The sequence below is a fragment of the Sinohyriopsis cumingii genome, chromosome 2 (assembly GCF_028554795.1).
Source record: "Sinohyriopsis cumingii isolate HCF-2022 chromosome 2, ASM2855479v2, whole genome shotgun sequence".
Taxonomy (NCBI): domain Eukaryota; kingdom Metazoa; phylum Mollusca; class Bivalvia; order Unionida; family Unionidae; genus Sinohyriopsis; species Sinohyriopsis cumingii.
In genome coordinates this window covers 154,041,727-154,063,354 of record NC_142962.1, presented here as the reverse complement: position 1 = coordinate 154,063,354, position 21,628 = coordinate 154,041,727, and the positions used below count along the sequence as shown (strand labels likewise).

Genomic DNA, 21,628 nt, shown 5'->3' with positions numbered 1-21,628 from the left:
TGAAAGAAGGTACAACCTCAAAACACCTCCACCAGCAACAGCACCGCTACAATCAATAAAACGTAAATATTTTTATTTTTTCTTAATTTAGGCATGTTAAATCATTTAGAAGAAAATTACTGAGTCACAAGGGAAAAAAATGTTGGAACTTTGTCAGGATGATGTTTAGACCTAACCAGCTTTTGTTATGTGACGATGTATAAACGTTTCAAAGTAAGTAGTCTAGTTTGCCGGCACTTCCTTGTAAGAACTTACATTTTCTTTACCTCCCGAAAGCCAGTATGAGATGCTAGTATTGGAGCTTTTAACAATGAGCATGTATATGACTTGTGACGGCCATAAAGATAGCACCATCGTACTAAGCTGGCATTCTGAGTTATTTATATCCGTTTTCTCAGCATGAAATATGTTTTACCGTATCTATTTTCATGGAACCATCTCTTTCTTTGGGTGATTCAGACCAATTTTCAGTGGATGATTGTATATAGATAGCTATATCAATGAATGACCGGTGATTTAAAGCTGTTTTATATACTATCAAAAAGACAATAATACAATACTCACATTTTAGAAAACACTTAGCTTTGTTTTGCAGACAAGAATGAAACTATATGAAATATGTTCATCGTTTTCCGACTGAATTTCACCAGCTCAAACCTTTTATAAAACACACCCTGTAGATGTTTGTATTTGATGATTTAACATCTGCGGAAAATGCCAAAAGCTGCATAGTTAAAACAAAAAGATATCTTTCGCTTATATGCTCTGCAAGCATTTTGTGACACAGCTACTACGCAATTCAAGTGTAAGCGCAAATTTAACTTATCGAAAAAAAACCCCACCCCCGTCAAGAAAAACAAATTATTCGTGTAATTAAAGTAAGCCAATGACTGAAGAAGCGTGCTTCTTAATAAATAGGTAAGTAAAAAAACACAACAAGAACAACAACGAAAATCTCGAATCCCATAAGAGCCGTTCTGTGGTTTTGTAGGTGCAACAGCATTTCACTGCCCGGAGATAACATCAACATAGTCTTAATGGAAGCATTACCGTACTGAATACGCCAAGGTACACAAAGATCTGATATGTTGCATGTCTTCTAACCTTCATTTCAAATAGTAATTGATTTCGATCATAAGACGGACATAACTATTACAAAACAGTCGAGAAACCCGATCCTTTATTTAGTTTTCACATCGTTGATATAGAACTTGTCAGTATATCGGTGGATCCTTTTTTAGTATTCCCATCGTTGATATAAAACTTGTTAGTATATCAGTGGATCTTTTTTTAGCATTCCCATCGTTGATATAGAACTTGTCAGTATATCGGTGGATCCTTATTTTTAGCATTCCCATCGTTGATATAAAACTTGTCAGTATATCAGTGGATCCTTTTTTTAGCATTCCCATCGTTGATATAGAACTTGTCAGTATATCGGTGGATCCTTTTTTAGCATTCCCATCGGTGATATAGAACTTGTCAGTATATCGGTGGATCCTTTTTTAAGCATTCCCATCGTTGATATAAAACTTGTCAGTATATCAGTGAATCCTTTTTTAGCATTCCCATCGTTGATATAGAACTTGTCAGTATATCGGTGGATCCTTTATTTAGTATTCCCATCGTTAATATAGAACTTGTCAGTATATCGGTGGATCCTTTATTTAGTATTCCCATCGTTAATATAGAAATTGTCAGTATATCGGTGGATCCTTTATTTAGTATTCCCATCGTTGATATAGATCTTGTCAGTATATCGGTGGATCCTTTATTTAGTATTCCCATCGTTAATATAGAAATTGTCAGTATATCGGTGGATCCTTTATTTAGTATTCCCATCGTTAATATAGAACTTGTCAGTATATCGGTGGATCCTTTATTTCCCATCGTTGATATAGAACTTGTCAGTGTATCGGTGGATCCTTTATTTAGTATTCCCATCGTTAATATAGAAATTGTCAGTATATCGGTGGATCCTTTATTTAGTATTCCCATCGTTAATATAGAAATTGTCAGTATATCGGTGGATCCTTTGCCGATGGAGATTATTATATCAGCATATTACTTCATAAACAAAACTTTGGGAACTTTATAGGTCTGTTGTCGATTTTGTTGGTGTGCATTTCATGATGTTTTTGCGTAAACGTTATCTCTGAGCTCGAACATGAACAAGATATAAATCCAGTATTAATGTCTAAAAGATGTTCGAGCGGGCAGTAAGAACTCCATGTTTATAACTACTAGATCATGTGACTTACAAGTAGGCTGTATAAAATAAGTCATTTGACGGCTGAAAATACACAACTGAATAAAAGCAAAATCGACCTCAAAATATGAAATATAAATATTTAATGTATCATCCCAATATATTGGTGAAAATGATCCCCAGTCATTCCGTATGATATTTTTCTTCCTAAGGAGATAACTGATTCAACTAAGACGCTGTTTGTACACAATCGTCTGCACAGCCAACAATGGCGGCTGGTATCATGGTATCAATCGCTATTTTCTTCCATAGACCTCGTTGCTAACGTTTGGTGATATAAATATACTTTCTACCTTTCTTCTGCATGCATGTCACACACTGTCATAGAGATTATGGGTAGATCGTCAACTTGACCTGGACAGAACAAGGTACTCTTAAGGGAGATAACGCTGCTGGAACTAAACAGACGTAAGAGTTATCCAGTCACAACAGATGTATTTTAAAAAAGATGTGTGTATGTGTGTGTTTCACAATATTAAAAATCATTAGAAAGAAGAAAAGCAAAATATGATTTGGATATGAATTTATATAATATCACATATTTCCAAGAGACTCGACTTATTATATGCCTGAGAGAAACTGCAACTCTTACATAATGTACCAACGACAGCCAGTTTTGTTCTTTATTTCTGAATACAATGTTCCTTCACATTAAGCTCCGCCCCCCCCCCCCACCACCACCACCACCGCTACCGTAGTTATTCAGTTGTTGCCAAAATACCAGCTAAGAAATTATTTTGTGTTGTTCTTTAAACAAATGTGTTTATGAGATATTCATTACGCATCGGTTTGCTGGATTGTAATAACAGTATGGAACCCCATACACTCAAGCTTAGGATCAGAGTGCATGGGTTTCAAGGCAGTCCAAAATAATCCGTACACCCAATCAAACTAACATGTAACCAATAATATGAAAACTATTCTACCGAACAAAAGTATTAAATGCAGAACTTGGAACAGTATCTGGTTGTTTCAATTAGTCTAATTAGAATATCATCAGCCTTTTCCCCCAGTGCTAGAAAATACCTTGGATATATCTATGAGGCAGATTCATTGCCCCATCCACGGGAAAACAAACAGCACCAAATTATTGCTCAGCAATGTAGTCCCCTGGATACTCGGTGTTTCATTTTTGTATTCCCTTTTACTAATAGAACAGACCTTTTAAGGCTTCTTATTACTCCCTCCCCCTCCCCCCCCCCCAAAAAAAATAATCTATACAGTATAGTGTGTTTTGTTTTGCGCAAAGCTTGTACGTAAATGTTAATAACATTTATCTTCTACCGTGTAATACACAATAAAAACAAACTTCTGTTGATTCCGCGTCTATTTTTTGTGTTACATCCGCAGTGTTTATACGGTACGGCAGTCGAGCACTGCATATCGGGAAAATATCATTTAAACTCATCGGAATCTAAAGAAAGACTAAAAGCTGCAAACATAACTTCGAAAAGCTCATGTGTAAAGCAGATGCATGCCAACTTGCTCAATGTTGAATGCATAACTTGATTGTATCTTCCTCTTCCGGCGTCCAAAAGTCCGTGTGATGGCGAGAAAAAAAAGCAGTTTGTACTTCATTCTAACAGGTAAAATGTATATTTTTTTCGCATAAATACTATTATCTGGGCCATCAATGTAAGCAGATCGTGTCGTGTACAAAGGTTTGCTACTGTTCCTTAGGGTATTTACACTATACATGTATTCATGAGGATAAGGTTGCTTTGTGCGTCTTGCTCAGTTCGATTTATATCCCTAATCTATCTATACAAGTTTAAGACCGAAACTTACCACTCTAAAATAATAATGATAGATAGATAGATAAAGAGTTAATTATATAGATAAACTAATATTTAGTCTTTACTTCGTTGTAACCTACAATCACGTAATGTTTTATTGCATCACTACGATCGACAGATAAGTCATTTGGTATCTAAACCTAGTGGATGCTGCTCGAAAAAAATAGTAAAGGCAAATACATGATATATATTAAGTTATTATTATTATTATCATTATTATTATTATTATTATTATTATTATTATTATTATTATTGGCATAATCGGTATCGATGCACATAGGAATTTTAAAAAAGGTCTGATTAAACGTGCACCTAGATAAGACTAAACATTGGGCACATTTTGAATGATCCGACAAGAACTACATTAGGCCAGCCAACATAATTTACTTGTGTTTTCATTATTCTGTGCAAATTGTGTGTTCATTATTCTGTGCAAATTTAATGTTTAAGTATAAATTCGAATTTAATTTATCAATTTATTTTGACTATTGATTTCGCATACAAAATAATCGAGATATCTTCATGATTTAAAACAAATCAAGAAATATGTATCAAAGATGTGTAAACGTAATGACTTACATTTGTATATGATTCAAAATAGTCTACAGCTAAATACCTTAGTTTATAGACTTAACAGCTTTAAAGTGGGTCTTCATGAGCGTTCACATTGTGTTTAATGTAGGTCAGTTGAAAGTAAATTGTAGAAAATGGGCGACACACACACACACACACACACACACATACATACATACATACATACATACATACATATATACATACATACATACATACATACATACATACATACATACATACATGCATACATACATATATCATAACTGTAAGGACGGTAGTTCCAAAGTAATTAAGAAAAAGTATTGTCAATCCACCATGACAACATTCAAATTTTGGTGTTTTTTTGTTTTGTTGCTTTCTTTTTTTGGGGTGTGTGGGTTGGGATGCGTTTTGTTTCAATCAATAAACGAATTGATGTAAGTATAAAATTGTAGTTAACAAAATATAAACTGCAATATAATTCCAGTTACGATGAAATAAAATTTTCTTGACCTCAAAATAAATGTTGCTTACATTATAACTTTGGTTATTTTATATTTACCTAGTGGGATCCTGAAGTTTGTTTAATCTTTTACAAGTACATAAGCGACACATTGCCATAGCTTTGATAATATATATGTAATAATGTTTGCATACAAATGCAGCTCCGTCCACTCTTATTAATGGCTGACTCGAAATAGATATGATTCCCAATCAGTATGATCAAAGAACAATAAATATGATAACAGCAACATCCATGTCCAAACATTGTGCAATAATGAATACGAGGAAAACTCACCACGAAATGCTAAATGATAAACAACATTTAGTTTGTCTCCGTTGAGACTGAGTCGTCCTTTGCATTAGTAACTATTTATATTCCGTTGCTAGGCGGCATTAGCAACCATCCTATTCCGTTGTTAGGCTGCTTTCTGCCATGAATTATTGAAATTAAACTTGTCCTCACATCCTAGAGTAAACAAAAATGAGCTAACAGCAGTCTATACCAGCTTTTGTTTGTACAGTTGATTTCGAAATTAATTATGCTGATCAGTATAATACACTGTGATATCTTTAAAAGGAATAGATTTTAAGTTTTATTGTAATATTTGTATTACGTATTTGACAATGATTAAACCTCTTTCAAAAGGCATGAATCGTTGACCAAAGACCAGGATCATTAAACGATTTTAATCGAACGTTAATACATAGAAATGTATTATGATAATTACATTTGTATTATGCCTCCGTCATGAATTTTGCTCGATCAGTGGTTGAATGTATAACGAATGAACCAAGAAAAAGCACAAATACATTGATCAAGTTTGTATTGAGCACGTGCCCGTAATTTAGCCTGAGTGGTTGGTGAAATTCCAGTTTTGAACACTGTGTGCACCTGATTTACTCCAATGAGTTGGCCGAAGAATTCAAGCCCAGATAAGGGTCTAAAATGCGCTGATCCTTATGTACCGTTAAAAAAATTAAAATGCTGCATTCTTTATCTTATAAACAGCCTGCTGGTGTGGCGTTTCTCAGAATGGTGTCTGATGCTTCTAAACGTTTTCCTCATATTTAATCGTCCTGTTAAATCCTTAGAAGAATTCAATAATACATCCAGTTAATTCAAAATCATTTGACAAGCTGCACACAAATACTTGTACGAAGCAAATGTACCTTGTTAAGACTCCTGGAAACTATCAGGCAGTCAACGAATAAGTAGGTCACACGAGTGATACTCAGTATTGTATCAAAAATATCAGCGACGTATTACACATTCGGGGGGATCAGCATCTTCTTACACACACTCTGGGGATCGGTTTCCTCGTATGTAATATATCGCTGTTATTTCCGTTACTTTGTTGAGTGTCAAGCATTCTTTACATGGTCTTGAAAAATGAAGTCGCGTGACCTGCTTTTTGGATAGACTGTCAACATACTTGATACCAACATTCAAGTCTAAAACTGTTGCATATTGATAAATATCTAGTACATAAGACGAAGGGAATAAGCCGTCCGTAGTACAATGGTAACTGCTCAATGGCTGTGATAAAATAGGGTAAGCCGCAGTTGAAGAAACTATATAGATAGACATGGGATGAACAGACATACATGCATACAGAAACATGTATAAATAGCACGCAGTAAGACCAGCTGTTGAAAAGGAATACTTTAATTTCTTTTTTCCACGAATAATTTCCCTTATTTGCCAATAAAACCTTTTTTTCAGTATTAGGAATATCCGTTGTCTGCATATTGATGTACTGTAAAACTTCCCAGGACATTTTAGCAAGCCCCTCGCAGGCGTCAGACTTTACAGCTACAATGAGTGTTTCAAAATACTTCCATCCGGTCTCTAATAATTCATGTGTTAAAACAACGACAGTCCCAAGCTTCAATATTTGTCTTTATCCGCTGGACAGAGATAAATTTATCTCGAGGTCACTCTTCTACGATGGCGTCTGGGAGCCGTATTTTACAAAAGTATTCCAGTCTGCTCTTCGAAACGTTCCCAGTGCTACTGTTCTTGACATTGGTGCAAATATCGGATATTACACACTCCTTAGTGGAGCCATGGGGCATAAAGTTGTTGCAATCGAACCCGTAAATGACAATATTCTGCATCTACAAGAAAGTCTGAAGCTCAACAAATTCAAGAGAAAAATATGGCTACTGAGATATGCAATTTCAAACAAACAGGCGAAGTTGTATTTGAGTGAGAACAGAGACAATCAGGGTGGCATCAGAGTGGTTCCAAAGCCACCACAGAAAATGAAAATAGTACAGACGTGCAACGCCATAACTTTGGACGATGTCTTATCGATAGTAAAAGTCGAGGAAGCAGTTTTAAAAATAGATACAGGTTAGTATCAAACCTTTATGATTGCAATTTTAAATGACTTTTGGTGTTTTACGGCACAGCATCCCAAGTAGGTTATTTATAGTTCGATAAATCAAGCCCAAATCTGTTCTGATACTGACTGTTAGTATTAGGGGATAATCCCGCCTATTCTTTAAATGTGCAAGTCCTTGAAGACACGTGTCCACATTCATCGCTGTACATTTTAGGTATTTAGATACCGGTATTTCTCGCAGCTCTTGAGTTATGATCAGCTAAAGGGTCATTTCGGCAACATGTACAGAATACTTCAGAATCAAATCCTTTTTTTGACAAGTCGTAAATGCACATGGAATAACGCAACCCTAATTACCGTGGCCATTTCGAATTTCGTATCGATATAAAATAAGAAGACTTTTCTTGAGAAAGTGCTGTCAACAACATGGAATTCCAAAGTATTTCGGTCTTTCTCTAGAAAATGCATGACCATGGTGAGGTTTTGGGCGTGTTTCAAAGTCAAACTTGATTAGAACATATCTTTCGAGATTTTCACAGTGTATAGGAATAATGTATACATCGCACAAAAGAAATGTGCAACATTAGACGCTGTTTATATTTCTTCCTGTTTTCGGCGGCGAATCTAATGAGTTGGCTTGTCTTTTTCGAAAGAAAAATTCGGCCTGCTAAAGACATTTAGCATCCTCAGCGTATTTTAAATTGTTGCATTATGTCTGCGTGCTATGTTTGGGATCGTCAAGCACAAAAGAATCTTTTCAAGAAAAATGTGTATGTTTCTTTGTTTCTTTTTTTTTCTACTTTGTATTTGTGAAGCTGTATTATTTACTTTCAATAATGTATGCTTACAAATAATAGTGTACATGTAGGAAGGTCGTATTGGGACTTCATTTTGGATACATCGAGCCATTTTTCTGTGTGTGTGTGTGTGTGTGTGTGTGTGTGCGTGTGTGGAAGGTATTAAAGGTCTCAAGGGACGTTCGCACTCGAACAATAAAGCAGTATTGAAAAAAATAAATGTCAAAGAAATAATAAAGGACGGACGATAGTTACCGCAGTTGAAGATAAAAAAATAGGGTATTATTTCTTACAACATGATAAATAGTATGGACCTCTCAACTGTGCCATTAGACACAATTAAATTAGTCATAAACTGTTACAAATATAGTTGAATAAATATCTATCTAACTTCAGTATCATCAAAATGACAAGTAACTACTGCGGTTCCCCAAGGCTCCGTGCTAGGGCCTTACTATCACCGCTTGTATCAGCGTTACAGTAGACGACTTCATCTGGCTTGCCACGCTATTTTGCCCTTTCTTCTAGAGCCGCTTCACAAGTACAAAAGATTATAAACAACCATCTTTAAAAAAATAATGCATGGAGAAACGATATACTTGTTACTTTTAACACTTCGAAAACGGACATTTTATGAACCGCAAAAAGGCACCCACTTTTCCCATCCAATTTGCTTTCTGTTAAAAGTGATATACAGTTTGGACTAACATTATCCTCTGATGCTAAATGGACTGATCATTTAAGTTTGGTTATTCAGAAAGCGTATAAACCGCTCCGGTGGCCTAGTGGTTAGAGCGTCCGCCTCGGATGCGGGAGGTCGTGGGTTCGATCCCCGGTCTAGTCGTACCAAAATGGTACTAACAGCTGCCTCGCTTGGTGCTCAGCATTAAGAGGTTAGTATTAGGACTGGTCCGCCTGGTGTCAGGCTAATGTGACTGGGTGGGACATCATCCTACATGTCTGCGGCATGATGCCCCAGTGCTAGACATCACTATAAACTGTCACACTGACATCGTAGCGATATGACTGAACAATTGTTAAAACTACGTTAAAAATCCAAATCACACACACCCAGAACGCATATACATAACTGTGTTGCACGACACTGAAACCTTCTTTTATTTTGGTAGGACAAATTTGGCCAGACTGTATATGCTGTTCATACGTCCAATTTTACAATATGTTTCTGAAGTCTGGAATTATTGCTCTGTTGGTGGCTTAGACAGATTAGTGACAAATTTAATTAATAGCTGCATCTATTTAAGGATATAGAGAATCGTTAATGCTGAAACTGGTTGATAAACACTTGCGCAAGGAATGGATTATGCATATTGTATTTGATTTAAAAATACTCAATTACCTAGGTAAAGCGACCATATTCCACCGAGGGGATATGAGGCATTTCATTATCGTGTACATTATTCCCAAAGCATGACACTTACCTTTACTAGACTTCATTTTGTTTCCATACGTTATTTCTCCCATTTACGACTCTCTCTCTCTCTCTCTCTCTCTCTCTCTCTCTCTCGATCGATCGATCGATCGATCGACACGTGAAAGATTCAACTCTTTTTGTCTGTAAAATACATTTATCTAATGGTATCACGGTACCAATTGTTTTTCCATATACCTCAATGCTAATGTTTTGTGAAATAAATATACTTTCTGTCCTACTTGGGCATGCATGTCACACACTGTCATATAGAACAATGCTAGATTGTCAGTTTGACAATGACATAACCAGGTACTCCATTGCATTTAAGAGAGATAACTCTACTGGAACTAGACAGGGGTAAGAGTTATCTAGTCACAACAAGCACATTTTCAGCCATGTGTACCATATTTTAAAAAAATCATAAAAAATACAAAATATGATCTAGATAGAAATTAACACAAACTCACATGTTGCCAAGAGGCTCAACATTTTTTTAATCCAAACAGAAAGTACAACTCTTACATAATGCACCAATCACAGCTAGTGTTGTTCTTTAATTCTGAATACAATGTTCCATACACCTTAAGCTCCGCCCACCTGGACTTGCGCAATTGGTACCGTTATACCTAATTCAACAAACGGGGCACCACCGTAGGATGATAGTGGCAAACAATACATTGATATCCACTCATGTAGTTCTCTCAAATCCTATCACATATTTACGTAGTGAACTTTGTTAACTCCAATGTGTGCATCTGGATAAGCCAATGTAGATTATGAGAACTATTTTTTGTTTGCTTCTTATTTAATACCCACAGATATTTCGCTTCATCTTTAACACACACTTGTAACTCTGGATTTAATATGAAAACGTGAAATAGAATTAAGAAAAGAAAAATATTCCGTCATACTCCAAAATGTTGAAAAATATATCAGCAATATTATATTATCTTTTAGACAATAAATGCATAAATAAGCTAAAGGGACAAAAGTAATTTTAACCCGGTTCGTCTCGTCCCTTCCCTTCCCTGTCTCTGTCTCTTTCTGTCTCTCTCTCTCTCCCATTAAGGGCTTATTCAATTCACTACATACATATATGTTTATTCTCTTTGAAATATATTGTCTAGTTTAATATGAGACTATTTACATTGATTACTGGATGTACATGAAGGTTTGTAAAATGGATGTCATCATTATATTATTATTGTACGTGGTGGGAAAGGACGTACACGAGTTAGACAACCCGTGCCCAATCCTATATTGTTTGAAAAAATGACAATAAGGTATGCTTAAAGCAATTAACATTATTTTCCGCGCTAGAGAACGCGAGAATGGCCTTGATACTGATTTCAAAATGAAATGAAAAAAAAAAAACAGACTTTGATAGTGTATGGTGTGAAATATGGAATCAAAAGTTGAAAAGAAAATTGGGCAGTTACGTAACAGAAGAATGCGGTACGGTTTGCTAATATATGTACTTGGCATTATCACAGAATATGAAAGTCGCAGAACATACAGAACTACGAACTGAACACCACGTCTGTATTTCTTACCCATTGGCTTTTGATACTTGCACGCTGGCAATTACTTTGCAAAACCTGATTTGCCAGAACCCAGTTTTTAACGTGTCCCTTGGGTCGGGAAAGTAGATTTGTAAAGCCCTGGACGGTGTTAATTTCTGAAACTGAAAATAAAGCTCTTGGTGGATATATCACATTGGTTCAGTTAATACGTGGTTTTAGAAAACACAATTTGGCAGTAATCTTGAGTTTATGATTGTTATTAACTTGTGTTTCATCTGGGGAGGTAGGAGGCTCTTTCTTGGTCTATACAGAATTGAATGGGTCTATGTTATGCATGTCTATTTTTTCATAATTCCTGGTGCATGCTTTTGTCTCATTTTTTAAACTTTTGTTCATGGCTCTAAAATGTAGAGATTATCTTTAGTCAATTTTTTACATGCATAGGTCATATATTAAGATATAAAAGAACATAAAATTGATTAGTATGCTTAAATGGATACTTACGTATGCGCTGACAGTTACTAATAATACAATTATCATCAAATCTGTTGAAAAGATTCGGACTTTGACCATTGGGTAGGTTTGTCAGGTGGTATCTTAGAAGAAATAAGTTAATTCTCATTGGACGGGTTAAAGCATGCAAGTTCTTCGACGATGTTGGAAATTTGCGATTTGTCATGACAATATGCGCGTTTTAGCTTTTCGCCCGTATTTAAGTAGCTCGGACTGCAGTTTTGGTATTCTTTTTTTTTTCCTTTTTTTTTTTTGTTGTTGTAATGCTGAGTCTATTATTTGAGAGGAAAAACATTTTTTAGGAGTATTCATTGCAAACAGAAAGTGCTCATTAGACTATAATAGTACTCTGGAACTAGTGCGAATTATTCAAAGGTGTTCTGGACGACGCCAATTTTGGCAACGTCACGGTTCTTGGCGGACCAGTAAATTTATGGTTTTGAAATTTATGAGGAACTTTTCAGAATATAACCTTTTTCATGATTATTTTGGTTAAGGTTCATAAGATCATATTTATTTATAGACGTTTATATTGTTACATATTCCATAAATCCCGTAGTACTTGGGATCATATTTAATGTTAAATTCTTATTCGGTTATACTTCATTTGAAATTCCTATTGATCCCCATAGGGTCATGCTTAATGTTAAATTCTCAAAGATTCCCCAAGCCATACGTGATGGTAATTCCTTTATATCACTATAGCGCGGAATCTATCCCATTTCATCCCCCATAACTACTTATATGTTTCTAATAATAATCCAGATGGTACGCAAAACATACGTAGTGTTCCTTTGTCAGAGTCAAAATGAAATTAAAATAAATTTATTTCGAAATTTAATTAACAGAAAACTGTCAGAAGTTTTCATCATCATTACAGGAACATAAAATAAAACCTCTTTGTTTTCCTTCAAGTATATTAAATACATTGTTCACATAATATTTTCAAGTAACATGTTTGTTGTAGTTTAATAGTAGGTGTAGTTGTCACTGAAAAATGTATATAAAAAACAATTCCAATTCTCAACTTTCTCCGCCGTCATTGCCCACAAAAGCTAACTCGGAGTATGTATGTATGTATGTATGTATGTATGTATGTATCGATTCGCATGATCTTGTACATTTTTTTGAGAAAGAGTGCAACAGATTGACATTTCAAGACAAGGCCTATTCCATGTTATCGTCCAACATGAACTCGAAATTATAAATGGCTACAGTAGGTAGGGTTTGTTCTTTCATGTGCATTTACAACCTGTCAAACGTATAATTTGATCCGGAAATATTGTACACTTTGCCGAAAGAACCCATCAACTGAACGTTAACTCAAAGAGCCGTGAGAAATACCGGTGTCTACAATGTACACCGTTGTGTGCGGACACAAATGTCTGCACGGATGTACACAATTTTAAAAAAATAGTCTAGATTAGCCCCAAAAACGTAAGTAATATCAGTACAGCTTTGGTGCTGACTTATCAGACTAGGTTATTTAATGCCCAGTGATATACAAGTAACGTGCCTTGCCCAAGGATACATCACGTAAACAGGGTGAATTACATCAAGAATATTAAAGTATGATAAATGGATGGATGGAGGGAGGGAGGGATGGAGGGAAGGATGGAAAGGGTTTTTTGGAAGATAACAACATTCACAGTCTTATAGTGCAAAGCTAAAGCTAGTTAGAGACACGACAAAATCAGAAATATTGCCAGTAAGACAAATCACTTCAACCTAGAGTATATCCGCCATGCAAATTAAATATATAAAAGGTAAAGCTATTGCACACACACACACACACACACACACACACACACACACACACACACACACGGCATAAAAGAACAACTATAATGAAAGAAATGTAAACTTTTTAAAATACAAAGGATTATCATTATGTTATATGAGGAGCAATTTTTTTGTCAAGTCGAAGACCTTCTCTGTTTGAACATCTTTACAGGTTGCGTCCCATATAAAACATGCTAATTACGAAAGAAAAAATAGTGGAACTGTTACTTTTACCATTCTTTAACTGAACATTTTTCAACAGTACAGAATTGAAGTCACGTGCAAAGTTATGTATTGGATCTACACAAAGATGGAACGAAACGAAATATAAGTAAACGGAAAACATAATATTCCAAAAAAAAGTTGAATTAAACTATGTAGTTTTTAGTAGCACAAGATCAGTATTTATGCAAGAAAAGAATGTTTTTTTTTTATTATTACTGTATACAAAGCTTGCTCCAGAATTGATGAGTAAACTCTTTTTGACCCTCCTCCACCCCACCCGCCTTTTTTTTTCTTCAGTTCAACCTGCTTTCATATGTTGATCATATAAATATCAACGCCTTAAGGCAGCCACATAATTGGGATGACCTACTCAGTCAGAGTAAATGATATTCTTTTGACATCTTTGAAATTATTTACCATATCTGACCACGAGGCAAGTAAGATTCATCAAAGCATCAAAATGGGTTTTTCATTGTGCTGTCATAGAAGTAATGGGAAATAACTTTCTTTGAGACGCGAAATGCGTCCAGTAACAGTTCTTCAGCAAAAAATTTAATTTCCTTGTCTGAAATGTAATGCACTTTCTATTTATGTGTTCTAGCTTTACACGCAGGAACAAGCAATAGACAGGTCATAATATCAACTAATGTTCGAACTGGGTCCCAACATACCATTTAAAAACGCTCGAATGCCTTTAGAACTGATGTGAACATTTTTCAGACTGTCTTTAGCCTCTACTCTTTAGCTCAGGGATCTCGAACTCAAACCACCCTGAGGGCCGCGTGTTTGAGACCCCTGCTTTAGCCGAAACTTTGATACGGGAATCAACTTTACTTACGGAGCATTATTGTCAGTTTTAGGTTCTTTTTTGTTTCTATGTTTCTTTTTTATCTCTGGAAATTTGTCATAATATATCTGAAGTTGAATCCTTGTAGTACTTAATAGCTATTACATAACTTACATTTGCTTTTCTTCCCATATTTCTGAAGAGATCAAAACTTTTTTTTATTGTTTCAGAGGGATACGAATGTAAGATTCTAGAGTCATCAAGTGAATTTTTCAGGCATGTAAAAGTCCCATATATTTTCATGGAGTGGCAAATAATGTCCGGAGAGCAGAATAAATATGGTGTCCCCTGTCCAGCCGCGAGAATCCGAAATCTTAGCTTTACACTGAGCAAGCTGGGATACACTGCCTTTGAACTTCGTTACGGTATAGAGTTAGATGTCGGTGAGAGTGACCGCTGGAGAGTTGGAGATATATACTGGCTTCACAGCAATGCAAAGCCTCTCGAACCGGCCATCGACTAATTTAGAACGCTAAAACGTGCAATAACGGCTGATCTCATAGTCTACAAATTCTTGTATTTTGTATCAAACATAGCTTTTTGTTTTATTCCGTTTCTTTCGGAGTTCAAGTGTTTATTACAAATTAACATTTATTGATGACGCATAAGTAGTGAATGGGGACGATATAGGGTCTATGGGCTTTAGTGTTAAAATAGTGTGTTTGCACTATGGGGTATATGGGAATTAAAATGGGCGGGACTGTATAAGGTCTATAGAAATTTAACATGGTTGGGAGTTATTGGGTCTATGGGAATGGGATAGGGGTGACAGTCATTTGCAACATTATTGCAAGTGGATGACCTCTATCCGGAGGAACAGTGTGGCAAGGGTCTGTCCTGAATATATGCTACTCTAGGGACAAACACAATAGAGACAGAGATATAGAGACATTGTTAGATAGGGTTAGAGACATAGACATATATACATTTATCGACATAAATCTATCAAACAAACAACTATAAAATCGAATAAAAAAAGAGTTAGGCAATTGTGTGTGACTTAGATTTTAACGTAGCTTTAACAATTTTTCAGTCATATCGATACGATGTCTGCAGTATGGCAGTTTATAGTGATGTCTAGCACTGGGGCATCATGCCGCATACCTGTAGCATGATGTTCCACCCAGTCACATTATACTGACACCAGGCGGACCAGTCCTAAAACTAACCTCTTAATGCTGAGCACCAAGCGAGGCAGCTGTTAGTACCATTTTTGTAAGTCCTTGGTATGACTCGGCCAGGGATCGAACCCACGACCTCCCGCATCCTAGGCGGACGCTCTAACCACTAGGCCACCGGAGCGGTTTTAGGCAAGAGAGGATAGGCATCTTTTCGAGACAGGCAAGTGTCCCTGGAAAGGACCTTTGGAGTTTCATCTTCTTCTACTGTCTTCCTTTCCACCAGTTCATTATCTTCTTCACTACATTTCTCGTCTTCTTCTTCTTCTCGTCCATTTCCTCCTCCACTTCCTCTTTTTCTACTCCTCCTCCTCTTTTTTCTCTATTTATTTACCTCCTATTTCGTTATTGTTTCATTGCAGCTTCTGATCTGATCTTTTTCCTCTTTGTCCTCCATCTCCTCCTTTTCCTATTTTATTAGGTCTCTTAGTGTTTTCTTCACCTACTTCAAATTATTGATCTCCATTTTGATTCGGTGCTGACTATAAGACCCATTCTGATAAGCATCACCTCCACCATTCCCAGATTATCCACTACCTCTTGCGACTTCACCATTTTGTCTAAATCGTTGCTTGTCATCTTCGTTTATTCAATGTTGAATGGCGCGAATCTTAGCTTAGCTTTGTTGGATTAAGGTCGCATTCGCCCGTTGTGCATTGGCGACCGGTTAATGCCCCAGGGGTTGGGGGCTGATTGATTTTATCGATGGGCGAAATACTGCCGCGTCACCCAACGCTTTAATACACACATAGTGTGCTGATTGATTTGGTCCATTTTTGGGACGTATTGTCCCAAGGGATATGTGGTGCATGGGAATAGACCCACACGCACTTACTCACACAGCTGTTCAAAATGTCCGTTCGTGGCAAGGCAGGGTGGGTGGACGGGATGAAAGCGCTGTACATCCGGGTTCTTTTGGCTCCCATGTTTCTGAAAGTTAATTCTTGCCGTTCATGACGTAGTTACGAATTTTGAAACTATTATATGTGCTGCTTGTAGCGGTAGTATTGATGCAGTGGACCAACCTAAGATATTTTGGTGGGCATTATTTGAAAAGTTCATATTTGGGGAGACTTATTTAGATCTAATTGTTTCCGCCTTGTGCGGAAAGGGGGGCTGATATATCTAAATAGGGATACTATATCTTAAATAAGTAATTAAGGCGCCACATTGTGCGGCTGGACCTGATGGCTTTGGATTTAAGCCACGTTATCAAGCTAATTTGGGGTCTTACGCTTTGTTTATTAAGTTAGGTAATCTAGTCATTGCCACTTTGCGTAGCTGGTCCTCATGGCTGCGATTTAAGCCATCTTATAAAATCTAGGTTTAGTGGACCAGTTTTGTTAGCTTATTTTAAAATGATCCACTATATCTTGAGAAACAGAAAGAAGCGAGCAAGCTGTTGTTAGTATGGTTGTATTTGCAGAAATGACGAAATAGTCGTGGGGGTAATTTGACTGCCAACCACTTTGGGATACCTGTACTTATGATGCATTCCCTAATCAATCACATTCATAATGCTGTATGATGTTCTGCAAGGGAAAATTGGTGCAAGTGTAGCATCGGCCTGCGCACAGGCATGTACCACCCCTATGTGGGTCGTCAACAGTATGCAACCTCCGCACCATCCTTCCCTTTGTCACGTCTTCATAGAAGGCGACTATTCGAATTCATAGCAATCTGTATGATAACGGCACCAATTACACGATTCGATTGTGTGTAAGGGGTTGTTTCAAGCTTGTAACGGGCTTAAGACGGAATGAAATGGTGGGAAGGGTAGATATGAAGGGTATATGTTATAAGGTATAAAATCTATTATATATCAATTGAAATTCCTGTACTTATAATGCATTACTTGACGGATCAGATTTATGGTAATGCCCTCAGTGCCACAAGGGGCCTATATCAAGGCACCATCAACAACATGATCCGGTAGTAATAGGTTGGTATAATAATTGATAACTAAAGTCGGTTGTAATATATGGTCAAAGGCTAAACGGTAGTAACTTGGGACAATTCTGGAGTGATATTAAATTTTTCCAACTTTATCTATCCCTTTAAGGAAGAGCAGAACTGATTCGTTTGTTAAGTTTGGATTTGGATTGCTCTGACACAATAATTCTGGATAGGAGTAAGACGCAGGAACCAAAGGTTTTAAGGGAAGTGACTAGTTTTTCCCTTTGTGTTTTGTATTTGGGGCAGGTATTGGACACATGTTGCTGATCCTCTGTATTGTGGCAATAGGGGCAATTGGTACCTCGTTCTACATTGGATTTAATGTTGTTGTTGTTGTTGTTGTTGTTGTAGGGTTTAACGCCATTTTTAATGGTGGAGGAAGAACCCGGGCAATTGGTACCTCGTTCTACATTGGATTTAATGTTGTTGTTGTTGTTGTTGTTGTTGTAGGGTTTAACGCCATTTTTAATGGTGGAGGAAGAACCCGGGCAATTGGTACCTCGTTCTACATTGGATTTAATGTTGTTGTTGTTGTTGTTGCTGTAGGGTTTAACGCCATTTTTAATGGTGGAGGAAGAACCAGGGCAATTGGTACCTCGTTCTACATTGGATTTAATGTATTTCCACCATATTGCGAACTAATAGAGGTTTGCTAGTTTTAATCCTGTTTATGACTTGTTGGTCATGTTTAGAGAGTATTTGTGGGGCTTTAGTGTTGCGCCACACTGTTTTCTGTATTGAGTACAGTTCACGACCCTAAGGCCATGAATCCCATTCTGTTTGAGATTTTGATGTGATTTTTTTTTATATCATGTTGTAGTCAATATGGGTGAGGTTTGGGTCGTTAAGTTTTAATTTTGCTGACAAGTCATCTTTTTCATTTCTTGGAATGTTAATATCGAGCGAATGACAAACGCTATGTTTATATACATCAAACACGGACGTGAAGGAAAACATCCCCTCTCACCAATTACCCATATCACAAACCAGACAACCCCATAGTGATTTGAATGCTAATCTAAGTAAATTTTTATACAAAACAAAACACTAATACTAACAAAATCCAATATACTTTCTATCAATACATAGTTATTTACCAACACACACCATTACCTACAATCACACCAGTCAAGTGAGTAAATGTTTATAATCACACTACTCCACTTTCACACAAAACACTCATGAGAGTAGGGGCTTGGGTTGTTTAGGGGAAAAAGACACACACACACGTATGCGCACGCACACACACACTATCTCATCAGTCGAGCCAGTGTTTATAGTTACACTATTCCTCACACAAAATAAACATTCTTTAGTGTAGGGACATGGGTTTTGTTAAGGGAAATATAAATACACTCACACATACACACACTGCCAACAAACACAAGCAGAGTTTTGGCAAATTGACCAGTCTCTCTTTTCTAGAGATCTCGTTAGCTCTGAGACGGGCTGTTGTTTTGTTTTTTTAAATTCCAAATGCACCTGCCAATAATCACACCTCCCAGGTTTGGACCCACACACGCAACGGAGGTTCCAATCATTGTTCAAACTGACTATAACTGCTGGGAGTACGGAGGCAGCTTGAGTTGTCTCATCAAATTCTCACCTTGAGGGACTCGAAGAAAGACTTTTTTCCTCACAACTCTGCGGTGTGCCTGTAGATGTTGTCCCTGGCGATGAGGTTCACAGTCTTGTAGCTTCCTCTCCAATTCCGCCTCCCAGTTTTCTATCTGAGGAATTACATGTATTGGTGGTGGTAGTGGCTGTGGTGCTTGTCGCTGGGGCGGTGTCCTCACCATAGGATTGACTTCGATGGTCTGTCTCAGGATGAGATGAGGCAGGATCTCTTCTTTCTTTTCCTTCTCCTCTTTGTTTCGTTTTGCCTCTCCTGCTCAATTCTGGCTTTTTTCTCCAGTTGCCTCCAAGGCCAGCTCATCCAGCAGGCGCCGGGCATGCTACAGGTGAATTTGGCGTTCAAGCAGTTTTTCTAGTCTACTCATGTTGTTGAAGTTGATTCGTTAAAGATGGGTATCCAGACTTAGTTAATTTAGATTTAAGTGGTTTTCTCACAGTCGTGCATGTACCACTGTTGTATGCCTACACGGTAGGCTGTTTGATTACTTCTAGGGAAAGGAATTGGAGCCACTTCCCCCAGGATTTTATGTGTTCATGGAGCACTGTTTGATTTATAGCCTTCAGGCAGTGGGACTAAGATTAGTCCCTAACTGTCTGAATGGAGGGCTTGATGGCGAGTGAGAATAGACCCAATACACACTCGACCTATTCAGTCGCTACTACTTAGCTGCATTTAGGTATGTATGAGTGGGATGGACCCATCACACACTCATATGTTGGTACTGAATTTTCAGTAGTATTAATTTGGGGTCCTTCTTTCCAAAGTTGTTTATGGTTTGCTACTTTGTGCAACGGGCCCGATGGTCTTGGGTGTTAGACCACCTTATAGGCTCTACTTTTGTGGGCCTAGAATTTCTCTTAGTATAGATATTACTGTCACCTTCGGTTAGAGGTATTAGTGGCGTTACGTGCATACTAGTTTAGTCAAGTATTGTTTAGAGAAAAGAGAAAAAGGACAGGTTAGATGTAATGTATAAAAGATAAATAAATATAAGAAAAAAAAAGTAAAATAAAAACTTCCATTTTTCTCCTTTTCTCCGAAGAAAAAGGGTGGAAAACAAAACATTACCCTTTTTATCTTTAATATTTTTTCCTCCTTTCTATTTCTATCCCGTTGCCTTATTATCAGGTGTTATTTTATGTAGTTTGATTTGTTTGATGTGATTTTTATTTTCAGGTTAAGTCTGTTTGATTAAAACAGATATCTTTGCCGAATACTCGGGTCGCTAAGACGTATTAAAGTCATCTGATCTTAAATTTTCCCTAAATTTGAGTTTCTTAGCCTGAACACTAGTTATGTGAGATTTATTCCCAGGTTAAATCTATATGGATAAGACAGATCTCTTTGCCGATTAATCGGGTCACTAAGACGTGTCAAAGACATCTGATCTTATTTGTTCCCTATGTTTAAGTTGGTAAGCCTGAACTAGTTGTGTGATGTTATTTTCTGGCTAAAACTATTTGGATAGGATAGATTTCTTTGCCAAATATTCGGATCGCTAAGACATGTCAAATGCATCTGATCTTCTTGGTCCTTATATTTGGTTGTTAGCCAGTCTCCTAGTTGATAATAATTGAAGTATGTAATTTTGGTTTTATATTTTGTTTTGTAACGGATTTATGTATAAAGTTAACTATGTTTATATATGTAAGATTGAGGTTAGGGTTGTTATTCATTAAAACTCGACCGCTCCGGTGGCCTAGTGGTTAGAGCGTCCGCCCCGAATACAGGAGGTCGTGGGTTCGAACCCTGGCCGAGTCATACCAAAGCCTTCTAAAAATGGTACTAACAGCTGCCTTGCTTGGCGCTCAGCATTAAGAGGTTAGTGTTAGGACTGGTCCGCCTGGTGTCAGAATAATATGACTGGGTGGGACATCATGCAACATGTCTGCGGCATGATGTCCCAGTGCTAGACATCACTTTAAACTTCCACACTGCAGACATCGTAGTGATATGACTGGAAAATTGTTAAAGCTACGTAAAAAAATCTAAATCACACACACACACACACACACACACTCAAAATCTGAGTATGTCCAGGGCTTCCAATCTTATTTAGTTCTATTTTTAGTTTAGTTCTTTCTTTCTTTAGTTTGTGGCAGGTGTTGAATATATGTGTTAGCTCTTCTAGTGGTTGCAGATTGGGTTGTGGGGTTTGGGTCCTATGTATTGCCCAAAGCTGCTGGTCAATTTGGTTTTTCCTGTGTAAATTCTGTTTCTGATCCATTGATCATTATTGTGCGCTTTTGGTGGTTTCCTAGATC

At 37.0% G+C, this 21,628-nt stretch overlaps 1 protein-coding gene across 1 annotated transcript; it reads left to right on the top strand.

Moving 5' to 3' along the window:
* The first annotated feature begins 3,753 nt into the window (after positions 1-3,753).
* Positions 3,754-15,468, top strand: LOC149806136 (uncharacterized). The gene is made up of 3 exons (XM_089937381.1): positions 3,754-3,855; positions 6,848-7,480; positions 14,765-15,468. The coding sequence occupies exons 1-3, from the start codon at positions 3,816-3,818 to the stop codon at positions 15,055-15,057; spliced, it is 966 nt and encodes a 321-aa protein (XP_089793507.1). The 5' UTR covers positions 3,754-3,815; the 3' UTR covers positions 15,058-15,468.
* Positions 15,469-21,628: the final 6,160 nt, after the last annotated feature.

Excerpts from the sequence above, each read along its gene's own strand:
- LOC149806136 (XM_089937381.1), top strand. The coding sequence starts at position 3,816 with ATGGCGAGAAAAAAAAGCAGTTTGTACTTCATTCTAACAG. Across the intron at positions 3,856-6,847 it reads TTTGTACTTCATTCTAACAG|TATTAGGAATATCCGTTGTC; the intron begins GTAAAATGTATA and ends CCTTTTTTTCAG. Across the intron at positions 7,481-14,764 it reads AGTTTTAAAAATAGATACAG|AGGGATACGAATGTAAGATT; the intron begins GTTAGTATCAAA and ends TTATTGTTTCAG.